The sequence below is a fragment of the Trachurus japonicus genome, chromosome 3 (genome assembly GCF_045865225.1).
Source record: "Trachurus japonicus isolate A0001 chromosome 3, Traja_1.0".
NCBI lineage: Eukaryota > Metazoa > Chordata > Actinopteri > Carangiformes > Carangidae > Trachurus > Trachurus japonicus.
This window is the reverse complement of record NC_140909.1, coordinates 13,236,630-13,259,230: the sequence shown is the minus strand read 5'-3', so window position 1 is coordinate 13,259,230 and position 22,601 is coordinate 13,236,630. Positions and strand designations below refer to the sequence as shown.

At 40.4% G+C, this 22,601-nt stretch overlaps 1 protein-coding gene across 2 annotated transcripts in view; it reads left to right on the top strand.

Annotated features, from left to right (window-relative positions):
• Window positions 1–235: 235 nt before the first annotated feature.
• LOC146989712 (chromodomain Y-like protein 2) overlaps window positions 236–22,601 on the top strand; it is a 28,330-nt gene continuing 5,964 nt past the window's right edge. Inside the window, exons 1-3 of one of the 2 annotated variants that reach the window (XM_085762756.1) lie at window positions 236–597; window positions 13,665–14,274; window positions 18,716–18,933. In XM_085762756.1, coding sequence (XP_085618882.1) covers window positions 574–597; window positions 13,665–14,274; window positions 18,716–18,933 — 852 coding nt within the window. In that variant the 5' untranslated portion in view covers window positions 236–573. Of the gene's footprint in view, window positions 598–667; window positions 950–13,664; window positions 14,275–18,715; window positions 18,934–22,601 lie in introns of those variants that run through there. The other variant, XM_085762765.1, reaches the window with a different exon arrangement.

Sequence of the window (22,601 nt, the reverse complement as noted above, 5' to 3'; positions counted from 1 at the left end):
GCAGGTAAATGACAGTGTGTCTATACACAACTGTTAAGAAGCTTCCAGTGGGTCACCAATCACTATAAATAGTTCCAACTAATGTGTTCTGCATCTTTCCCAGTGAATCTAAATGAAGGTGGGGGGCAGGTCCTCTTCATGACAGTGGAGTGGACAGGTAGAGCAGGACATAAAAAGAGATCTGCATGTGTTAGTGCATGTGAACACCCAGGATATCATCTCCCTTTGAGTGGGTAGATTGCAACAGAGCTTCAAGAGAAGAGGAGCAGGGCGCATGCAGACCATCAGGCTGTGCATGCTTAGCCGGGGACTAGTTTTTTAGTGCTCCACTTGGGTCTGGGTAAACAGCACCGCCCCGACGGTTGTTTGTTTTAAGTGTGGAACGATCCATCGCAGAGCGCCGGGCTCGATTGACACTGTCTGCTGATCTGCTACTGCGGATTGCTCAGAATAACAAGGCTGCTCGCTAATTCCCGTCTATCGGGGCTTTCGGCGAAACACCGAGAGAGTAGGGTCCAAAAAAAGCCAACAAGGCAGGCAAGAACGCCGCGCCGCCGGAGTCCGCACCCCAGAATGGCTTCAGGAGACCTTTACGAGGTAGGATAAAACCATGTCCAAGAAAAATGCTCTGTAATATTGACGAATAATGGAATTAGGAAGTAAAGGGGAGGGCGTCGCGTATGTAAAAAGCGGTGTCCTAAGCCCTTTAACAGGCGAAACTAACCCTTCTCAAGCTTTGCGAAGACAAGGTTGGTACATTTCTGCTCGTACTTTATGTCGCTTCTGATATACTTTGACGTAATTGTTGGCGACTGTAGTAAACAGATAAGATGTAATTCACGGGCTCAACTCCTCAGTGTGTCGCCGAGTTGAAAGTCGTGGTAAAGTGACAGCAGCGCTGAGCGGACGGACATGGTGAATAGCTACAGACGGAGTGATGATTCTGAAGGTGCGCATACATGCCAAAAGATATTTGGTCATCACAGCCTGTAACAGCGGTGTGGCTCATTTTCTTTCTTTCTTCTTCTTTCTTTTTTTGCACATAAGCTGACAGCACCAGTTATTATTATTTTATTTTTTTAATCGAGCCGTAGAAAGAAGTCAGTGTGAGCTTCTCTCGTGGTTCACGTGTGAATTTGTGAATTTCTGACTCCGATAGTGTGGGTAGTAAAAGTTGCCCCAGATGGGTTGGCAGGAAGGTCACGCTGCCCTCGGGCACTACATCTCTCTGGAACCGGTGCCAGAATTTGCATGAAGCCTGGATCAGCTGCACAGAATCATTCATTACTGTCATTAGCCCTTTGTTATGCTGACATGGTGTCATATGTTTTACTTCATGGTGGTGACACAGGGGAAAAGGGGGTAGATTTCAGTGTCTGGTGACTTATAAGCACAAACAAACCAACAGATTTAGACATAACAAGTTGTCATTTTTCCTTTCTTTTTTTTGAAGGGCTCAGTTTAAATGTGCCTGAAATATATCCATCCCACAACCGAAAAACTTGGGGGTTCTCATGAGTGTTGAAGTAGATAACATTATCTGCTCTCAGCACTGACAGACAGCATAGGACATCAGTTAGAAGACAATATATTCAGTTAGTGAAAAGCACAAACTGTAAGGCTCGCAGGCTGTGATCATTTTGAATTACTATTGCTACTCTTTTTACCGCTGAAACTCATTTAAACATAACTAATTCCACACATGTCCATAACTATACTGTACCTCCCACCCCATGTGCTCACATGTGGTCTTCATGTTTATGTATTTTTGGCTGTCCAGATGTCTTTCTTTCGACAATATACTACAACACTGACTTTAACTGCATATTTCTGCTTAATTAATTATGCGTCTTATATGCTGCAGCAAAAAGAAGACTGATTGTTTTATGGTGCATTCAAATTGTTCAGTAATTACTGAGTGGGGGAAATAAAAAAGTTCATGCTGGCCTCATTTACACAACTTGTAACTCCAAGATGTGTGAATGTAGTATAACATCATTGGGGTATAGTAGTGAGTAATGCTCTACTTTTGTTTTCACACTTGACTCCCAGGTTGAGTTTACAGTTTGTTCCAAGCAGGCTGTGGGTTTCATGTGAAATCTGCCCCAGGTGGCAGCATGTACTGTTCACCTGTGGTCACTGGAAGTTGATTCATTTCGTCTGGACCTGACTGACTAAATTGCACTTGAATCCGTCATTGGTTTATTGTGGTTTATCATTCACAAAATTTGATTTATAGTATGTTGGCAGGCTCATAGCTTGTTGACAGTCAGCTGAGTGTTTGGACTGCTCCCTTACTCACACGTCAACAGCTCCAGATTTTTCTGGTCCTACCTTGCTTTTACTGAAAAAATACCAAAAAGCATTTGATATGAAGAGTTTTCTAATCTTGGTTGCAAGTAATCGTTTAGAGGACTGTCTATGTTGGGAGTGCATCAATGAACTAGTTAATATCATGTAGAGGTGGTTTGTAGAAGTCGAGGCAATAGGCCTGTTGTCAGTTCATGTCTCAGAGTATTTTATTTATTGTTGATGAATTTGACATAGACTCTCACCGCAGGGTTTGGTATTTAGGTTTGAAAAAAAGTTCAAGGAACATTTTAAACTGTACTTATCATTCAACTCTTGAGTTTTTTATTTAAGTTTTTTATTACTTCACACTGTCACTCCAGACAGCCTTACAAAGAAGGGTTTCAATCATCTTCCACAGACTAAGCCAACCTCACAAGCTTTACAGAGAAGAGGAACATCTTGACATCACTTTCACCTGGTAGAACCAGACTTTTGGTCATTAGCCATATTTAGAGCTCTCGAGTTAGTAATGTTATATTTTGGAAATAAGATTTGGGGGAGTCATGGAAGTGTAGCCTTGGCTTAAAGGCTTTGAAATTAGCAAGCAGTGACCTTAAAGACTAAATGAGACAGGGTGAGATTTTTCTTGTTTAGTTCAAAACTCATAAAGAATGAAATAATTTGCTTGTCTGAACTCAATATTCAGTCTGTAAAATGGTCAGATATAATGACATCAATCTATCTGCAGGAGTGTGGGAAAGCATTTTTGCAAGATTGTATATAAAGGTCAAGCTGTCTGCTGACTTTGTGAAGTGTAATGAGGTAGTGGAAGTGCTAAGAAAGAAGGGAATGATGTCAGTTTGACAACATAATTGAGAAAACAACAAGTTAGAGTGTGAATCTCCTCCCAAATCTGCATCAAATTCTGGCCTCCTCTTGGCTTGAAATAAAGTTTCTGTTTTTATTGATGCTGGCTGGCTGTGGTTTATTGTTGTTGTTGCTTTTTTTTGATAGATAGATAGATAGATAGATAGATAGATAGATAGATAGATAGATAGATAGATAGATAGATAGATAGAGATAGGACAGTGGAGTGAGTCAGGAAACCTAGGTAAACGGAGAGAGGGAATGACACAATAAAAGGCCACAGGCCACATTCAAACCCATGCAGGGCCAGCACAACTTGGACTAAGCCTATATGGTACGTGCTCTAACAGGTGATCCACCAGGGCACCCGCTGAATTTTATGTTGTCATAAAAGATTGTAAAGGTGACGAGTTTTAATCTATATTGTTACTGTCCATGTTGGTGATGGTTACAAAGAGTTGTGGATTTACAACTTAATTCTTTTCAGTGATTATTGTGGTTGTGTCAAAGCTCTGCTTGAAGCTGCATCTTCTTCAGTCATGCTGAGATTTGGTGTAGATATCCATGGTGCCCAGAGGATTCATCCGAATGACCTATAGGAGGTGATCCGTCCACTTTTCATATAGTGACAACAGCTAATAGGGGTGATGTGATGCCAGAAAAATGGTAATTGGTAACGGTACACACAAGTCACGGTTCGGTACGTAAGCAGCGGGGATAAGTTGTTGCAGTTGCACACAAGTTGTCTTTCTCCTCGCACCAGTGATTGACATGTCGGAGTGATACCATCTTATATGTGTTAACATGTTTGATGTGACGACTGTCCGGATGACCACTCACGTGCCGTCACTGTTGTGTCATTCACTGAGAAGACAAAGTGTTCCCACACAGGCGATGTAAATGAGGCAGGCGGCTCCTTTTTATATACAGTCTATGCTCTTTAACTCTACACCATGGATGTTTTATGTTTATGATTATGCTCCACACTCTTGTCACTTTTCTTCTTCGTCTGCTATGACATTTGCTGGCAGCATTTGGGCTCATTACCACCACCTAGATTAGGGTCAGGACTCAACTTTTTTTTTTTTTTTTTGTAATATTTATTTAGACATATTCGTCGTTTGACTGTGTGCACCGAACCGTGACCCCTGTACTGTGACTGGATGATTACAAATACCGTTACACGCCTGTACCAACACAAATGAAAGTCACAGTACAGCCATAAATAGAGAACTGTGGTTTGAGCAGGAGTCTTACAATGCAGATTTTTTTTTGCAAGTCCAAGTCTTTGGTCACAAATTCAAGTCAAGTTTCAAGCCTTTTGTTACCAGTCCAACCCTCACATCTCGTAATGGTTGTAAGATGTTTTCTATCATCTGTTGAATGCCAGTCAGTCAGTCTAGGACACTGCATTGCCATATCTGAGGAATTCAAACCATGTACTGTATTATCATCACTCCTTTATCTAGTAAGTTATGCATGATTATGAGGGAGTGAATGATGTTCAGTCTGATTTGAAGTTAGACTGTAGAGTTGAGTGGTAAATAAAGCATTCAGCATGTTTTTTAATGTAATTAGTTGGATCCTTCTGTAATAAAATTCTGTAGTTCTCAGCTAATCACACAGAGTACTTTAGCACTTTCATTAGCATATTAGGATTTCTGTTGAAATGATAGTAGAAAACAAAACATGTCCTGGTTCTTCTGGTAAATCAACCAAAACAAACTAGATTAGATTTCTGTTTTCTTTCACCTGCCGCCTATTCTGTAAAACTGGATTCACCGTTAGCCGTGGTCCTGGACTCACGCTGCTGTTTCACACCTGTCTGTTGCTGTCTGGGATCAAGCCAAATGGAGTTTGCTGTGGGAGGCAGACGTGAGGGGGATGATGGCCACACAGAACCAGAGAGGACTGTGAAGACTGCTCCATTGGGCTGATTACCATGACACCGCCCTATCGATTACTCTCCCTCTTTGTCTCTCATGTCCTTGCAACCGAACAACTAGTGTGCCCATCAGGAATGAATCTTCCCATACCCATGATTAGCCACTCTGTGCTTGACATAATATAGTTAATATTCCAGATGTGGGGCATAACCCCGTGTTTACAAATAAACACAACAGATAGATAACCCCTTGGTGGAGGTAATGAAATGAAGATTTTTCACAATTTCCAAATCTTTAGTCCAGTATTTTAGGGATGTGTTTCAAGTTAAGTTTCAATTTCACTGTGTTTGACTTCATTGCAGCTTTGACTCCCCATCTCTGGCAGCCACACACATGCACACACTCAAGCCATACCTCCATCGAGTTGGTGTGCATGCAGTAGTTTAAGTGGACTGACAAGGTGACAGACCTGTTGTGTGAAGATGTTCATTTAAAAGGTGAAAGTTATGTACAGTATATTTTGACAGTAATGACAGCTGCCTAATGATGTGAGCACCCAGGTCACACCATGAGCTGTCACTAGCCTATAGCTTTAACAAGCTTAATTTTTTTTTTATTATCATGTTGCTGATATGATTCAAATAATTTAAACTCAGTCTCCCTGAATGCAGATGCCTATCTCTGAGCTGCTTAGATTGTTGAATTGAGTTGTTTCTCCATTTGAAATGATCTGTAACTCTCTAAAACTTCTATACCTTGTCTCTGAATAGTGTGTCATACAAGTTGTGCTATGTTTATTTTGGTCATGTCAGGCCTGTTGCTCATCATGCACTTGCTGCTGCCACTCTGTGTTGTTGTTGTTGTTGTTGTTGTTGTTGTTGTTGTTTACTGTTTACTGGGCCTGCCTGTTTACTCTGTCCGCTTTCCTCTCCTGTCTCGAGGAGTTCAATGTCACACTAGAATGCTTGTAGGGTTATTATTGTGCCTGTGTCAGTCCCAGAAAAATCACACTGCAGAAACCCATGACACCCATGGTACCGAAAGAAAGAAAGAAAGAAAGAAAGAAAGAAAGAAAGAAAGAAAGAAAGAAAGAAAGAAAGAAAGAAAGAAAATTTAAATGTGCTACTATAATCAGGTCAAAAATCTTAATTTCCTAATTTACTTCCACTAACAACATTCCCAGCAGCCTTTCTGTTAAGTGCTAATTAGCAAATGATAGCATGCTGCCATGCTAACAAAAGTGAGCTAACATGATGGTATCAGTGTTACTAAACATTGCCACTGGAAGCATGATAGCGTACTAACATTACCATTCACTTCAAAGCACTGTTATGCATGAGTACAGCAGAACAGAGCTGCTAACATGGACTCTAAGGGGCAGATTTACTGAAAGAATAACATTGTGTCAATGTGCTTTGTAGTTCACACTGAGTTTGTGGCCTCAATCTGCACTAGGCTACTTGTTATAAACGAAGACATCATCTTATTACACAGTCAGCTCTTAATCCAGCCCCCCAGGGCAGATAGCTCATATAGGCACAGTTCAGAGGTCGGATTTCTATGAGGTCACCCAGCTCAGAAAAGAAATCGTAGTGCAGACTCAGCATGACTGATGGGTGTACTCTCCTGCACCTGTAACCACATCCAATAGTGTTGTCAGGGTGTATGCTACACACCTGTCTTGACATCCCAGAAAAGCCCTCTTTGCTCTTCTCTTATGTTTTTGGTTGGAAGATGCTGAGAAGGAATTTGGCAGCTGAAGGAGGATGTGCCCACCTCCACTCTTTCAGCTCAAGCTTAAGCTCTAAGTGTTACTAAACCTCTCTGGTCTGTGTGTACAACTTAGCCCTTCTATCTACCTCCTCCACTCTCCTTCTCCTTCTTTGCGTGTTTGTGTTTCTGCTCTGCTGTGGCTAAGTGCGACATTGTCAGGGACAGTGAGCAGTCAGATCTCTTCATTTCAGTGCCACCCCTACAGCTCCGCCATCAAAGGCTGTTTACTCCCGTTAATGCTCAGAACACCAGAGAGCATGAAAGGCAGTTATTACCTCAGCAGCATTGAACTCTGAAACTTTTCAACTATCCTCCATTTTTGGCTCATCAAACAGTAGGCCAGGGCAGCGCATCTACCAGTAAGTGAATATTTGTAAATCCCCTGCCTGCAAAGGGTTGTACATGTGGATTTTCAAGCTGGGTACTTGTCATAGGAAAAAGAAGAGATTATTGATTAACCTTCATTAATTTTAAAGGGATAGTTCAACATTTTGGCAAATTGGCCCATTGCCATAATCCCTATAGTGAGTTAGGTTTGTTACCTTTAATTGTCGGTGCAAGCTATTTATAGAACGGTGGAGCAGAGCCATGAGCTGCTCAGAGCTACGCTACGGAGGCTCATGGGATTTCTTGGTTTCCATCATCAAACTAATCAAATACACAATCCAAAAACTCCAAAACGCTCTTGTGGACAAGTTGTGACTTCCTGCACATTCACCACGCTATGAGATAATAGAACATTACGAGACGGAGTTGTTTTCGAGGCAAATACAGAGACTTCTTGCTGAAAAACTGCCCCTGACATGAATGCATGAATTTCCCTCGAAAACAACTCTGTCTCATAACGTTCTGTTATTATCTCATAGCCTGGTGAATGTGCAGGTCACAACTTGTCCACCAGAGCGTTTTGGAGTTGTTGGATTGTGTATTTGAAGAGTTTGATGAGGGAAACCAAGAAATTCCATGAGCCTCTGTAGCATAGCTCTGAGCAGCTCGCGCCTTGGCTCGGCCGTTCTAAAAATAGCTTACACCGACAAATAAAGGTAACGAACCTACTGCCATGACTATAGGGATTATGGCAATGGGCCAATTTGCCAAAATGTTGAACTATCCCTTTAACCTGAAGCTGGATTTATAGCAGATACAGGGGGGTGAGTCATTGTGCTGACTGATTGATATGAATTGATGGCTGGCAATCAGCATGTTTTTCACCACAGTGGTGCAATGGTTAACAGTTTGATTCCTTGGTCTGGGGTCTTTCTGCGTGGAGCTTGCATGTCCTACCTATGTCTATGTGGGTTCTCTGTTTTCGCACCGCAGTCCAAAGACATGCACACTAGCTTGATAGGCGACCCTGAATTGCCTGTAGGTGTGAATGTGAATGTGTGAGCATTGTTCATCTATATGTCGGCTCTGTCATGCCTGACTGACAACCTGTCCAGGGTGTACCCATACCCCCATTGCTCTCTGTAAGATGGGGCTAGCTCCAGCCCCCTGTGATATATAGATAAGCAGCATAGCCAGTGGATGGATGGAAATGTGTGTTTATGAGTATGGATCATTAACCGCTTCTACATCCTCAATTTTGTACTTACCGCTCATTCTCTGCTGGCATCAAAAACACAAGCAAATTGACCCTTCACAGTTCTTGCTTGTGTTATCTTGGTGGCAGCTAGTTAAATTTTTGAGAAGCTGTACATTGGCTGCCACAGCTATGAGGCTCTGCAGTTCAGCTGTGTTGCTATAAACCCAGCTTTACAGTGGCCAATTAGCAGAGGTTACAGTGACGGGCATTCTCATGGCATCTGTGAAGTAGGAAAGTTAACAATTATAACGCGTACACAGCCAGATAAAAGAAAGCCATCAACAAGCAGCCACATGTTTTTCCTCCTACCAAAGACAAAATTGATCTTTGTATTGTTATTTATTGCAAGGACCACTGAAGTGCACGTAAGAAGACATAGTGCTATAAGTAGCAAAAGCTATATGAAATATATCTCCAACTTGTGTTGTTTTTTATTCCATCCTATTATCAAGCTACTTCCTTTTTCTATGTTCATTTTGTGGTCTGTTTCCAGAGCAACAATTGTTCACCAAACAGGACTAGTCACATTGTTATCTCTGCACTCGCTTATAGTCTTAATGTCGCGGGAGGGAGGTATTGTGCCCAGCTATAGTTTATGGGAGTGACAGCTATTGAGGCCAGTCAATACAATAGTGTAGGTGCATGTCACATCATCATTATCATTATTAACAGTGTGACTACACAACAGAGAGTGTCCTCAGAGGAGATCTTTCCTGAAAGAGCTTTGTCCAACTGGATGGAGCATTGCTTCAGATGGGAGATGCTGAATGAAGATAATATAATGCAAACACATGATGTGCTGTGATCCTTTACCTTAATCAACACTGTGTCTGAACAACAACGGGCTGTAAGTCCAGCAGATCGTGGTCTGGAAGTGTCCCTTTAGCAGTAATCTTTGATGGGGTGGTGAAGTTTTACTCTAATGAGCACATGCACATTTGCCAATCTGTTTCCAATATATTTGCTTTATTGGCAGAGAGGATTAGATGATGATCTTTCTGCAATGAGGAGTAGATTTGATCATCAGAGAAACTACACTAGATGTTTCAAAAAGCTGTAGCATTATGCTTAAACCTTTATTTTATTTTTGGAAGCTCAGCTGTAGACACAATATTTTACATAATTATCACCTTATAAATTCATTCACCTTAACAGGTGTCTATATACAGATCCACCAGACAGTGCAAACCTTGTTTCATTCATTTGGAGTCCTGTTCCTGCCCCTCTGGTAAATATTCATCCTCACTCTCCTTTATCTACTCTCTTTCTTTGTATTTAATGGCTCCTGAGAGAAATACCTGGCTCTTTGGCCTCTAAATGCTCCCTTAACATCACCTGGTGCTGAATTGGTAGCCTACCGAGTAGTAAATTAGAGATTTTCAGCTGAAAACAGGTGCATGTCCTGGTTAAAAACAAGAGATGGAAGTGAGACTGAACTAAAAGAGTAAAGTCACTAGCTGCTAAACAAAGCCAAACAAAAAGAACAGCAGCTTCAGCACTTTGAATGACCCATTTCACATTACACCTGACCAAACAGGTTTAAGTTAAGACCCGAGTCTGACCCAGTTAAATATTGATTTAAAACAGAAATTATGTTTTATCCATTGAATTATATTTTATTGAATTGTTTAACAAGAACAGAAGCACAGCATTAACAATTACACTAGGATGTTAGCAATGCAAGATGTAATACAATTTTATATTGGTTTTGGCTAATTGTACATATATATTTTTTATATATAATCTATTTGTGTCACTGTGAATTAAAATGCCGTTTGATTTATCAATTAACATGAAGCAGCTTGTCATTGCATTTGGCTGAATGTTTTTAGGATCTTTGTTGGCACCGTTTGTTTTGTCATTTCATTGGACTGGAGTGTTGCAATTTGTTGGACATGGTGGGCTGTTCTGGCATGATGGGGTGGGTGGCATTACATCCACACTAAGCAAGATTTTCTCTCCATTTCAGCCCCCAGCCCACTCTCAAACGACATTTTTCTATGCCAAAAACGGAGATTTTCCTGTTTGGTTGGAGCGTACAAATCATAAAACAGCTTGGTGTTTCAGTGCAGGAAAAACTGACCTTTTCTCAAAACAGTGATGTAAGCTACCCAGTGAGGGTCGAGGTCTGTGTGCAGCAGTAAAGTTAAGATGACAGTTTTTAGTTGCTTCTAACCCTCTCTGTGATCGTTCACTTCAAATGTCAGTGTAGGTGAACACACGTCCTGTATTTATGCCGATCTTTGTCAGATGCTGTCACGTCCATTAAATAACCGTTTGCTCAGCTGGTCAAATGTCAGAGTCTGTTCCTGCTTCCAATAGTGTTTCCACCTGTTATAACTGCATTGTCACTCCCACCCACCAGATGTTGACTGTGATTTGCAGTTTTGTTGTTTTTTCTGAACTGAAAATGGATTAAGTAGAACACTGTTTTGTATTGATCAGGTGTTTCACTCTGGGCAGAGGTCTCTTCAACAGTGATCTGTAAATACATTCCACAAGAAAATAGAGTTCTCAAAATTACACAGCTTCATGTAGATGTAATCTTCCTGCTGCTGCACCTGATGGGTTATCATAATTTATACACTGCATGTGATGTGAGCCGTACCCTGTGTGTGATGTGATACTCTACACATTCACCTTCTCTGTACCTAATGTGTAAGCATCAAATGTTTCTAAACCTCTAGGGTCTGTACACAAGTTCACCCTATGCTTCCCCTTCCCATCTCATCTTTTTTCTTTTTTTTTGCATGTGTCCACGCAATGCCATTGAGTGTGACATTGTCTGGGGCTGTAAGCAACCTAATCATCTGTTCATTTCTGTGACACCCCTACGGCTCTCCCATCAAAGGCTGTTTACTCCTGTTAATGTGTGCAGCACATCTGAGAACATGATGAGCGGTTATTACCACAGCTGCTCTAAAGCCTCCGATGAAACCTTCCAACCATTTTCCATCAGTCTCACGGCGCAGAACCATGCTACCCCCAAACGTCCTATGAGTATTGTTTAACGTACACTCTTTCTTGTCTTTTGCTGTATGCTTTAGGTTTTGAAGACCAAAAAAGCTGCTTTCAGAATTTGTTACTCTAAGAGGCTGTAAAATCCGAGGAGCCCTACATGACGCCTGAGGATGTCACTTTTATAGCACAAGTCATATGGTTGTCAGCATAAATGTTTCCCCATGACAGGAAGTAATAAGAAACCCTATGTATAAATGTCTAAATAAGATTTGCATGTCTTATATGTCTGAGATGTGATAATGGTGTAGATGTTTGTATGCACTGTGCCTGGTTGATGCTGACAGATTCTACTGTAGTGTTTTATTGTGATGCGTGTGTGTGTGTGGTGTTTTTTGATGTGATTGTGCTCCGTGACTCATGTTCATAAATCATAGCAACACACACACACACGCGCGTTGATGTTTAAAGTGTGAATTTAAAGAATAAAATGACTAAAATAGACCATCCTGGTTGTACATCAAGCCCACCTGCTGAAGCAATATCACAAGTATTTCAGCTTTTTGTGGGGTCACGTTCTCACACTTTGAAGCATGGACGGCTTAATGCCAAGAAGAGAAGAGCACCTGAAATGTTAATTAGTCACATATGTTGTGTGAACTGTGTGGTTAATGTCGCTGCCCTATTGTTTTTGCGTAATACAACAGTGCACTTTCTAAACTGAAACATATATTTTGGTTTTATACAGTGTAAAATGTATGTGTTATCTTCACTTATGCTCACAGAAGAAGACAGAATCAACACACAGATGTCACTGTGTCAAGTGTGATGTCTTGAATTCATCTGGCTGTTTCTCATTTCGTATATCTTATTGTTTTAGCTACAGTTTTGTGTTGTGTATGACCACTGTCACTTTTTACTCTGATATTGTGCAGTACATGTTCGTAATTAAAGCAGAAGTAAGCGATCCGGTCGTTTTGGCTAATGCTGCGTTCCAGGCAGGCTTTTGAAACCGTAAATTACAGCTTCAAGTCACGACTTACGACTTTGTAGCGTTCCAGGCAACCCACTCGTGTTTTTCCGACCTGTTTTACCTGTGAAAGTGCACTATAACGGCCACTCGTAACTTCCGACCCGTGAACTCGTACCAGATCGAACTGGTACGACTTCACAGGTCGGAAAAACACGAGTTACGGGTTGCCTTGAACGCACCATAACGTCTTGTCAGCTGATGGAGTTAGCAGCCCCCGCCCTGGATCTATTGGTCCTCGTCCCTACATCACCACATTCACGCGCATCCCTTGGCTGCACACACAGCCCTTCATGCCGTTCTCTCTCCTCATTGGATAAAACTTGTAGGATACGAGAAAAGTTTTCTCCTCGACTCAGAGCAGAGCAGAGGGACTGACAGACCCGTGTTTCTGTCCAAACACTCTATGTAAGTGATTGCTGTCGGAAGATATAACTATTTAAGACTTATATTAACACAAAAATATTGCTTACTTCTGCTTTAAGCACTTGTTTCAATAGTTGGATGAACTGGTACTTTGGGATCTCTGTTGGACACATATAATTAGAAAATGTGCAGTTTTTCAAGTGCTGGTGTGACCTCTAAAAGCTGATGATTAAGGTTTCTTCATCCGAGCTGCCTGCAGCATATATTAGCTTAACTTTGGTCTTCTGATGTTTCTTCTCCCGGGAATAAGTCCTTGTCTTTCAAACTTAAAGTCACAACAAGTTTAAAGATTTGACACAACCTGGCAGTGATTAAGTAAAGCAGGTTATCTTTTGTGAAACACAAATGTGCTCAATCAATTTAAAGAAAATCTGCAGATCAGGTTTAAATGTTTTTGTTATATTGTACATTTCAGTTTTATGGCTGCCAAACCCAGAATAGCAAAATATACATCATAAATTGACTGATATCTTTCTGAACTTTGACCTGTTTTATAAAAGAAGATGTGACTGATTTAGTTTTGTGAGCGAGTTTATAAAATATAAGAAGATCCATGCTACCAAAAATATCTAGAGAAAACATGCTCACTATCAACTCATGTTTAAAGACACAAGATATATATTTTATTTGCTGAATATAAAAGCTAAATTGGCTATTATTATCGTTTAATATTTTTATTATCTATTTTACATTTTCTTTGGGATTTTTTTCTTTCCTCTTTTTTTCTTGTTTGTTTGTTATTTTTTCAGAATTTCTAAAATGGGGGCATAATAGTGAGTCTACATACCAGAATTTTTACGTTCATTGAATTGGTATTTTATTGCCTTTCACTGTGTGTTGCCTACAGGTGGAGCGGATCGTAGACAAGAGGCGGAACAAGAAGGGTAAGTGGGAATACCTGATCAGGTGGAAAGGATATGGAAGTAAGGAGGACACATGGGAGCCAGAGCACCACCTACTGCACTGCGAGGAATTCATTGACCAGTTCAACAGCTTGAGACTGCAATCACACAAACGGCCCAAAGCTCCAAAGAATCGCGGGGAGTCGCTCCTCCCCGGCGGTCACCCGTCTACTTCAGAAAACTCCAGAGCGAGGTCCGAGTCACGGAAAAAGAAAAGGACTTGTGGCCCAGCTGTGGGGGTTAGGGTAGGAGCTGTTCTGGGGACTGGGGGTGGAGGGTCTGGACCCACTCAGAAGCAAAGGAAGATGGGTGTAGGACCTGGGAAACATACTTTAGGGGACAGAATGGGCAAACCTGTGACGTACAAGGCTCCTCCACCAGGAGCGCCTCACTTTGTTCCCCCTGTAAGGGTTCCTCATAATGGACTCCAGAATGGGGAGATGGAGCCTCTCGTGTACAGGGCAGCTGCAAGGCCACATAGACTGCCCTCGGACAAATTGGATGGAGAGCTGGGAGACATGGATACCACTGGACAACAGTACACCACTGACCTAGGTAAGACAATCTGATGGCAATATAAAAATCCTGGCACAAAGCACCAGACGCACTGTATGACGTGTTTAATCCATAGTCTTAGATAAGGATTACTTTTTCTTTTCAGTTGTTGTCTTCTTAATCAAATTAAGTAAGAAAACATCACTTGATTATTGAGTGTGTCTGACTGGCCTGTTTCCAGGGCAAAAGATTGAATTGAAAGTGATTGAGATTGAAACTTTTGCTGAACAGTGGTCATTGTGGCCACAGTGACAGGAAATGGTAAATGACAAAAAGACATGCAGTAGCATAAGTAGAAAAGAGTCAGCCAAGTTCAGAGTCAGCCAAATGATGCAAAACTGGTAGAACAGTACACACCCAAAACATACTGCAAAGGTAAACCGAGAAATAAGGAAAGGAGTACTATCCAAGGCGCAAGTCAGGCACTGATTTCGGGCCCAATTGAGCATGTTTCTCACTCACTGAGGACAACAGCTGAAGGAAAAAAGATCCGCAAACTAGCAGCAACTGGACGTGGCTGCAGTAAAGGCCTGGCAAGCCTCTGAAGAGAGGAAACATATGGTGGTGTCTATGCGTTCCAAACTTAAGGCAGTCATTATGTGCTAAGGATTTTCATCCAAGTATTAATGATAATATTAATCATTGTTGTTTGTTGGAGCCTCATAAAATGGAGGGGATGTACTGTATGTGGATGTCTACCATTCCTAAATCATTGCAATTCTTTTGTGAAACCCTTTGATTTAAAGCTGAAATTCTTCAATGACATCTTGATAGCTTTGTTTTGTGGCATTGGGCCAGACTTAAAAAGCACAATGCTGTTCTTGTTTTGTCATTATGGAGTATTGAGTGTAGATTTATTAGGGAAAATATTAATTTAAATGACTTCAGCATCAGGTTGCAACGTAACAGAACGTGAAAAAAGTGAATCTGACCTCTTGTTTAATGCACTGTGTCTTTGATATAGTGTCTGTATCGCAGCTCTTTGCAACTTATTAGCTGTCATACAGGCCCAAATTATCTCTAGAAAGCTAGTAGCTAAAATCAACCATATTGATGTATTTGCTTGGTAATGGAGAATTTACCGGCATGTGGACTCAGGAGCAAAGTTCCTAACATACCCCACATAATTGAATTGATTTAGTTTAGATTGATTAGCATTAGATTTGTGTTGGTTATAATTATCATCATCTATGTATTTTTGCATTTTATGGTTATTTCCTGTAGAGAGCAAGTACACTTTTCTGTAGAGACCTCTGCTGACACACAGCTCATAAAGCTCCGACTATGGTTCTTTACTACAGGAACAGTTGATAACACCTTTGAATTTCAGTCCTGGGTCACAGTCCAGGGCCTGCACCACAATAGTTAATCATTACATATGTTTTTCTAAAAGTCATCTTGGCTTATTTAACAGAAAGTCTACAACAGAATGGTTGGGTTCTTTTGCTATGTTTGAGTAACAGCAGCAGCACATACGTACATACTTTGTCAGCAGTAGAATCAATATGGAGTTCACCTATTCTTCTGTTAAGGGGATGTTTTGTCCTCTTTTGTGGGTGTTAGAAACTTATGCTGTTGGGTCTTGATGCCTTTGAATATACAGAATGCATGCTTATGGGCATGTCTATTATGAACTTGTTGTGTGGTCTGTGTGACAAGTAGTTATTGCCCATAACTTCAACCATGTTATTAACTGTACTTAAGGTCCAACTGAAGGCTGAAGTTTGGGCAATTATAGTGCTGTATTGCCAATCCAAGTGCAAGAATGTGAACTTGAAAATTGGAAAGTTGCACAAAATTCTCATACGAACTAATTTCAAAAACACTATAATGAGGGTTTACAGCATAACCTGATGGATACTGATGGCTATTAGTCTGGCAGCTATTATGGCTCCTTATCTTCTAATCCTTGAAAGACTACCCTGCTCACCTCATTCAGCACCCTCAGCTTCACACATTACCCAGTGGCAGAGGGTTTCCGTGATGGTCAACTAACAGCAAAATGTGCACACACATCATAAAAATAAAAACAGTCTACATCTATCTATCTACAATAGATGAATGTGAATATTTAATTGCACTAAGATGGTGCCAATACCCGAATTGATTGGCCGAATTTCATTCAAAGCACGTGATCACTCGGACAGAATTAATGCTTCTAGTCATGTTCACCTGTGGTTGATACTCTGGTGTCTTCAGTTGAGAGTAGCGCAGTGTGCTGTGTGTAATGCAGTCCCACCTCCCACCTTGTTCACAGCAGCAGTGTGCAACTGGCCTTAAAAACAAAACAGCATGTCGGCCACGTGGAACTTTTACAAAGTGTATGAGACTGATATATGCAATCTGCAGTGGTAGATCTATTTACCTTCTCTTTAGAATATAAATGAAACAGACTCTTATTGTGAATCACTGTTCATTTAGTTGTTGTACAGTATGGTTGGTCTAAGTTTGAGGAAGCTTTGAGGGATTCTTGTTACGTCAGCTAATCATGCTAAATTAGTTTTCATATGTAAATGTAACATCTCTATTTATGATTGCACTGAAGACTCAATGATTTTTTTTGACTAGACCACAACATTGGCACCAGCCCTGTTACTGTGAACGTTCTGTCTGACTGAGTGAGTGATGGTAGTGATTGCTCAGCAGACGGTTGCACCACAGCCTGCTGAGCCACTCTGGTTTCCTGGCTGCTTGGGAACTGCAGGGAAGAGGAGGAGTGCTTCCAATACACTGAGCCTCGCTTCCCTCAAGCCAAATAACTGTCATTACATGTATCCTTATTATTGAGGGAGGTGGAGGAATATCTGAACATAAGACACTGTGAGCTGAGACAGCAGGAGAGAGAATTGATTAGTAACAAGGCTTTATACTTAAAACCAATATCAAGGGGGAGTTAGAAATTAAGACTTGTCTCTAATAAGTCCTTGATCTGTGTGACTAAAGTGAAAGCAACAGCCTGAAAAGAAAGATAGTTTGTCTCTATAAGTAAATACAGCAGAAATCACAACACAGTCTTTCATTTATCTGTGGACATCACAGTTATAAGATTGGGATAATTGATGATAGTTGGTCTGGGCAAATATTTTTTCCTGGTCTTGGCACTATCTGGGTCTACCTCTTCAGTCTGTAAGAAATTTAGAAATCACAGACTGCAGCTCTCATTGCTTGTGTTCCTGAGTGATAAATAACTTACCAGTGGTTATTGTTTCTCAACAGTGTTCCTGTATCTCAGGTAATGGACTCATGCATTGGTTAACTCATACTTCTCTCTCGTTTTATCTATTCAGCTGATGAAAGTGCACAACTGTGACTGTGTTACCCAGCTCTCACAACAGTGTACATTTCTCTGCTCTCAGTCAGGTTTTTTTGTGTGTGTTTCTTTTAATCACAGGACTAAAAATGTTTTGTGTAATTCTCAAATTTGAAAGTTTAAATGGCAACATTCAACTTTATGTGTTCAAGCTTTGAACATTAATAAAATCAAGAAAAGTTCACACAGAAATGGGAGAGTGATTTGATGCTCTAAGTGCCCAAACAAAAGCGTGGTGAGTAGCTACCAAATGCAAAATAATTAAAATCCCTGCTCACATGCAATGAAGGAGGCCTGCAGAATTAATACTGTAAATATTTATGTCTACAGATAGCATCAATGTATTATGTCCATGTAATGCATCAAAAGTGCTGTAAATTCTATGTATTTCCTAATGAGCATGAAAATTCTGTGCATGTCTTTGCAATAAGTTGCATAATGCTTAGTGCTGCAGTGACATCACAAATGAAGATTATTTACCAGATAGATATGATAATATCATAAAAAGGTTTATAACTGCTCTTTGTAGGACACATGCATTTATTTAAAGTAAAGATGAAGGAGATAAACCTGTGTACAAGCCGAAACTTGCTGGGATTCATCCACACATCAGTTGAAAAGCCAGTGGCAATTTTTCCTCAGCTGAGACCCATTGAGATAAATGATCACTTTTCCATGTCAGATATGCAAATGTACTATTTACACAAGTCAAATACAGCTCTATATAGTATCTTATCACATGTCTTAACAGATAAATAGGCCACTCAGTTACACAGCTCTCCTCTAAACCACTGGTTCAGATAGTAATTTCATTATTTGAGGTGAAATTGATATTCAACAAATGTTTCTCCAAACACTGTTATCATTGTACAGTGCTACTTCTGCAAACACAGTTTTTGATGGAAACAGACAGTTGTGATAGCATCACTAAGTGTTTGTGTTGCAGTTATCAAAAACAATGTCAACCACGACCAAGGATGGTAAAATAAAAATTTACAGACAGAGAGAGAGAGAGCAACATTTTAGGTGAAGTTTTGTTGTGGAGGTTTGTTTGTTATCTGGTTTGTCAGTAGGTGTGTAAGATCTACACAAGATGGATTGACCTGTTCTGTCATCCTTCATCTGTGTCAGGCTCCCCTCTTGCCAACGGAAAGATGCATCTGCACAGCTCAGTAAAGCGGAAGCTGGCCGAGGAGAAAGGCTACGTGTTCGACAAGCGGCTCAGGTACAACGTGCGACAGAACGAGAGCAACTGTCGATTCCGAGACATCGTGGTCAGGAAGGAGGAGGGCTTCACGCACGTCCTGCTCTCCAGCCAGACGACAGACAACAACGCTCTGACGCCAGAGGTAAGAATACACACGCACCTGTACACACTGTTGTACTGTCTTTGTCCATTATGTTTGTGTTTCTTTGGTACAGTAAATATCAATAGCTGCATAACTTCTGTAGCTTTCAAAACGTATCCCAGTTGCTGTGGAGATCTGTTTTGGAAATATAAATGAGAAACGTTTGAGTAACTGTTGTAGAGATGCACTGGAGCTATGCACTAACTCCCCAACTGCTCTGGGGGAGCTTTTGAGGAGACAACTTTAGAAAACTGTGGTTTTTATTTGACAGCTTCCAGGTGTGAATATGTTTAGCTACATGAATCTTACACAGAGCATTGCTGAAAGAGAGCATGAAGGCTCCGCAGCAAAAAAAGAAGAAGGAAAAAAAAGAAAAGGCTTGAAAATAGCTCTTGGGTTCTGTCTACTGACACACAGTTTCCTCAAACTGCCTACTGCCAAACAAGGTTTCTACAAGGAGGGTAATTAGAGGTACATATAATCCAGCACTATGCCATCTGTTGTTATTACAGTGAAATGTCAGTTAAACTAGTGAGGAAATCATGCAGCAAGTTCATAACGGAGGGCCTTGTGTAATCATTCTTCAGAAGAACTGGATTTCCACTGATTTCCACGCCTTGGCTTTGACGGATAAAGACCGACATCTCTGCAAGAGTAGAGAAATTATATAAAGAAATGTCATTGTTCAAGAATCAAATGCCTGAGTGCTGTAATTTTGCAAAATTGTTTAGTTGTGAAATGAAGTTTGTCTCTCTATAAATGTGTCAGCTTTTAAAAGCGAACCATTATGAAAATCCAATATTTAATTTATGCTGCAAAACGACACTAAAACAATTTTGTTTCACTTCATTACAGTGTTTAGTCCAATACAGAGAGGCTGTTGAAATGAAATGAAAAGAATTTTAATCCTAAAACAACAAAAGGTGTGATGTAAATTATTGATAAATGGCTGATTTACCTTTACACTGGACATGTAGACTGGATCTTACTGATTTTAGAAGCACCATGACGCATTCTGATAAAAACATTTTGGGCATATAATCTGATCAAAGATGCATTCACTGGCTCTTTAGCATCTTTGTTGATCACCTGCAAACTTTCATCCATTAAAATCACCCTCCAGTGGCAGGAAAACTGAATACAGAAGTTAATATAGTTCATCTACCAGGGAGTCAATGTTTTTTGTAACAGTTTTTTCCTATTTACATTGGCCATTCCTAATGAAGTAAGGAAATTGAAAAAGATAAAAACAATGAATGAAGGAATTCATCAGGGCTGGGACGTGTATCTGCAACACTGGATGTGGTTTAGTGGCTCTCTGCTCTGAGGCTGTTGCTTCCTGCATTGTGATGATTCACTCACTGAACTGGCTGCCTGCAGGGAAGTACCAGCTTTTGATTGGCTGCTTACTTGAACTGGTTAGATTTTGAAGGTCAAAGGTCAAGGTCACTATGACCTCACTGTGACAAAACAAATTTTTCGGTTTCCTGAATCATATCTTGGGAACGCCTTGAGGTAATCTCTTCACATTTGGTGCAAATATTCATGTTCATTCACAATTTCATGGTGAAATGTCACAAAACATGACACCTAGTTTTGACTGTAGCTCACTAATTATGACACAATTTGATTTGTCCATTAGGATAAAATGATGAAGTGCTGACGTCTTCTGTCCCTGTCCTCAAAGGTCAACTTCTGCAACATTCTGCAAAAGTACCTCTGCCTATTATCCTATGTTGTGAATCAGGAACGAGATTGTGACCATATTTTCTGAGTTTGGGCTCATGCTTACAACCATGAGGCAGTAATTCTAGTTAATCTGTGAAATGACAAATGTTTTGGGAAACATCCATAAAAAAAACATTTGATAAGTGAGGAAAAAATGAACAGTTACCACAATGGGCAAACTTATATCAACCATTATCTAAATCTAGACAAGTCTTTTATCTATAATTTAAACCTGTAGCGTTATTGCTGCCTTACTAATTAAGATAGTAAGAACACAGATAATAATGTATAAATTATTTGGTAGCACTTCAGTTGGGATTGTTGATGCTGTTTAGAAGAGTTCATTTGCAAAAGCAGAGGTGTGTTGATGGGGGTGAGGTTAGAGGAAGACAATGGCATGTATCCCAATCATCCACCCCTGGCTCATAAATCTAAGCAAACAAGATCTTCCTTCACTCAGGTTATACTATGATGAGTCTCAGATCTTCCACAGAGGTCTGTTCTTGCTTTGATACAGTGTCGTGTGCACGGCCGCCTGTACTTCACAGGCACTGAAGTGGCCTAAACTGTGCGTGCACATGTGTGTGTACTTTCATGTGTGACAGTAAGCCCGTAAGCTGTGGGCTTATCAAACAGCCCTGATAGTGCCTTCTCTGTCTCTGAGTCTTTGAAGCTTCAGGAACAAGAGTCGGTGGATGTGCTCAGTGAATGGCTTTAGTAGAGGAAATCTTCATCTTCTTCTTTTTTTGATTTTAAACACTCAGTGCTTGCTTTAGGTGAGACAGTCAGGTACTCTTGTCACCTTTCTGGTCTAATATACTTTCCCTGTGCTGTTCTGCAAATGAAATATTTTTTTATCATTCCTATTTTATCATACATATCATGTCAATACACTGACCACAGATTATATATCATTAGTTTATTTCAATACAATATCTGTAGTGTCTATGCAGTATGTTTAGACTTAATTCGTAACTGTACACCTGCTCTAAATAAAGCAGGGGAAAAAGCAGCCCCGCTCCCAATAGACTTTGAAATCATGGCAGACATTTTGACACATTTAGGTCTTGCTAATAACATTTAGAACGGCTCTTTTCTATTCCATTGTCCCAATAAGTCAAGACAGTATGACCGTGAGCGTTAACAGGACCCTGACACTGAAGCAGCTAAATGGAATTCATTTCACCTGTGCTTTTCCTTTTGTGATATGTCAAATTGACTCCTGCAAGAAATCCTCTCTAAATCTTAGAAAAGTTGCCACGGAAAATTGAAGCCAGCATAAGAGCTCTCTGAGAGACCATATTCAAAACCTCTCTGAATTTATTTTTGAGCATTTGAGTGTCTGAATTCTGTGTGTGACGTGTGCACTTCATCGTGTCCTCGTGAAGACCCAGTGGAGTGGAGCTAAAAAAAAGTACTTTTGCCAACAATATGCAAACTCAATGCGTGACATTTTATAGATGTGAAAATTATAGTTGTGCGACTTGAAAGCTGTCAGTCAGGATATAGAATTATGCTGATTCATAAGTGTAAGAAATTGCAATTGACTGCTCGCTATGGAGTCAACTATTGTGTGTCGGTTATAAAGTGAAGAGTGATGAGTCAAAGAGTAAATGAGGTAGTGATTTATGGGAAAAGTCAAGCTACATTTGCTTTGAGAATTAAAAACCTGTCCAACAGAAAACTCCTCCAACTCACAGGTCAGTCAGGTCTAATCAGTTTTTAAAAAAAAAACATAAACATTATTGTTATTGGATAACTGATGAATCCTGTCGTTTGTATCGTCTGTTCTGCCTCTAGCACATCTGTTTGTTTCTTAATATCCTTGAGGCCTCTTCTCACTGTACATGTCACTGTGACTGCTCTCTTCCTCCTCACAGAGAACATCTGCCCATCTCTGCTTCATGTGTCTGAGTAGGATTATAATTCACCTTGTGACA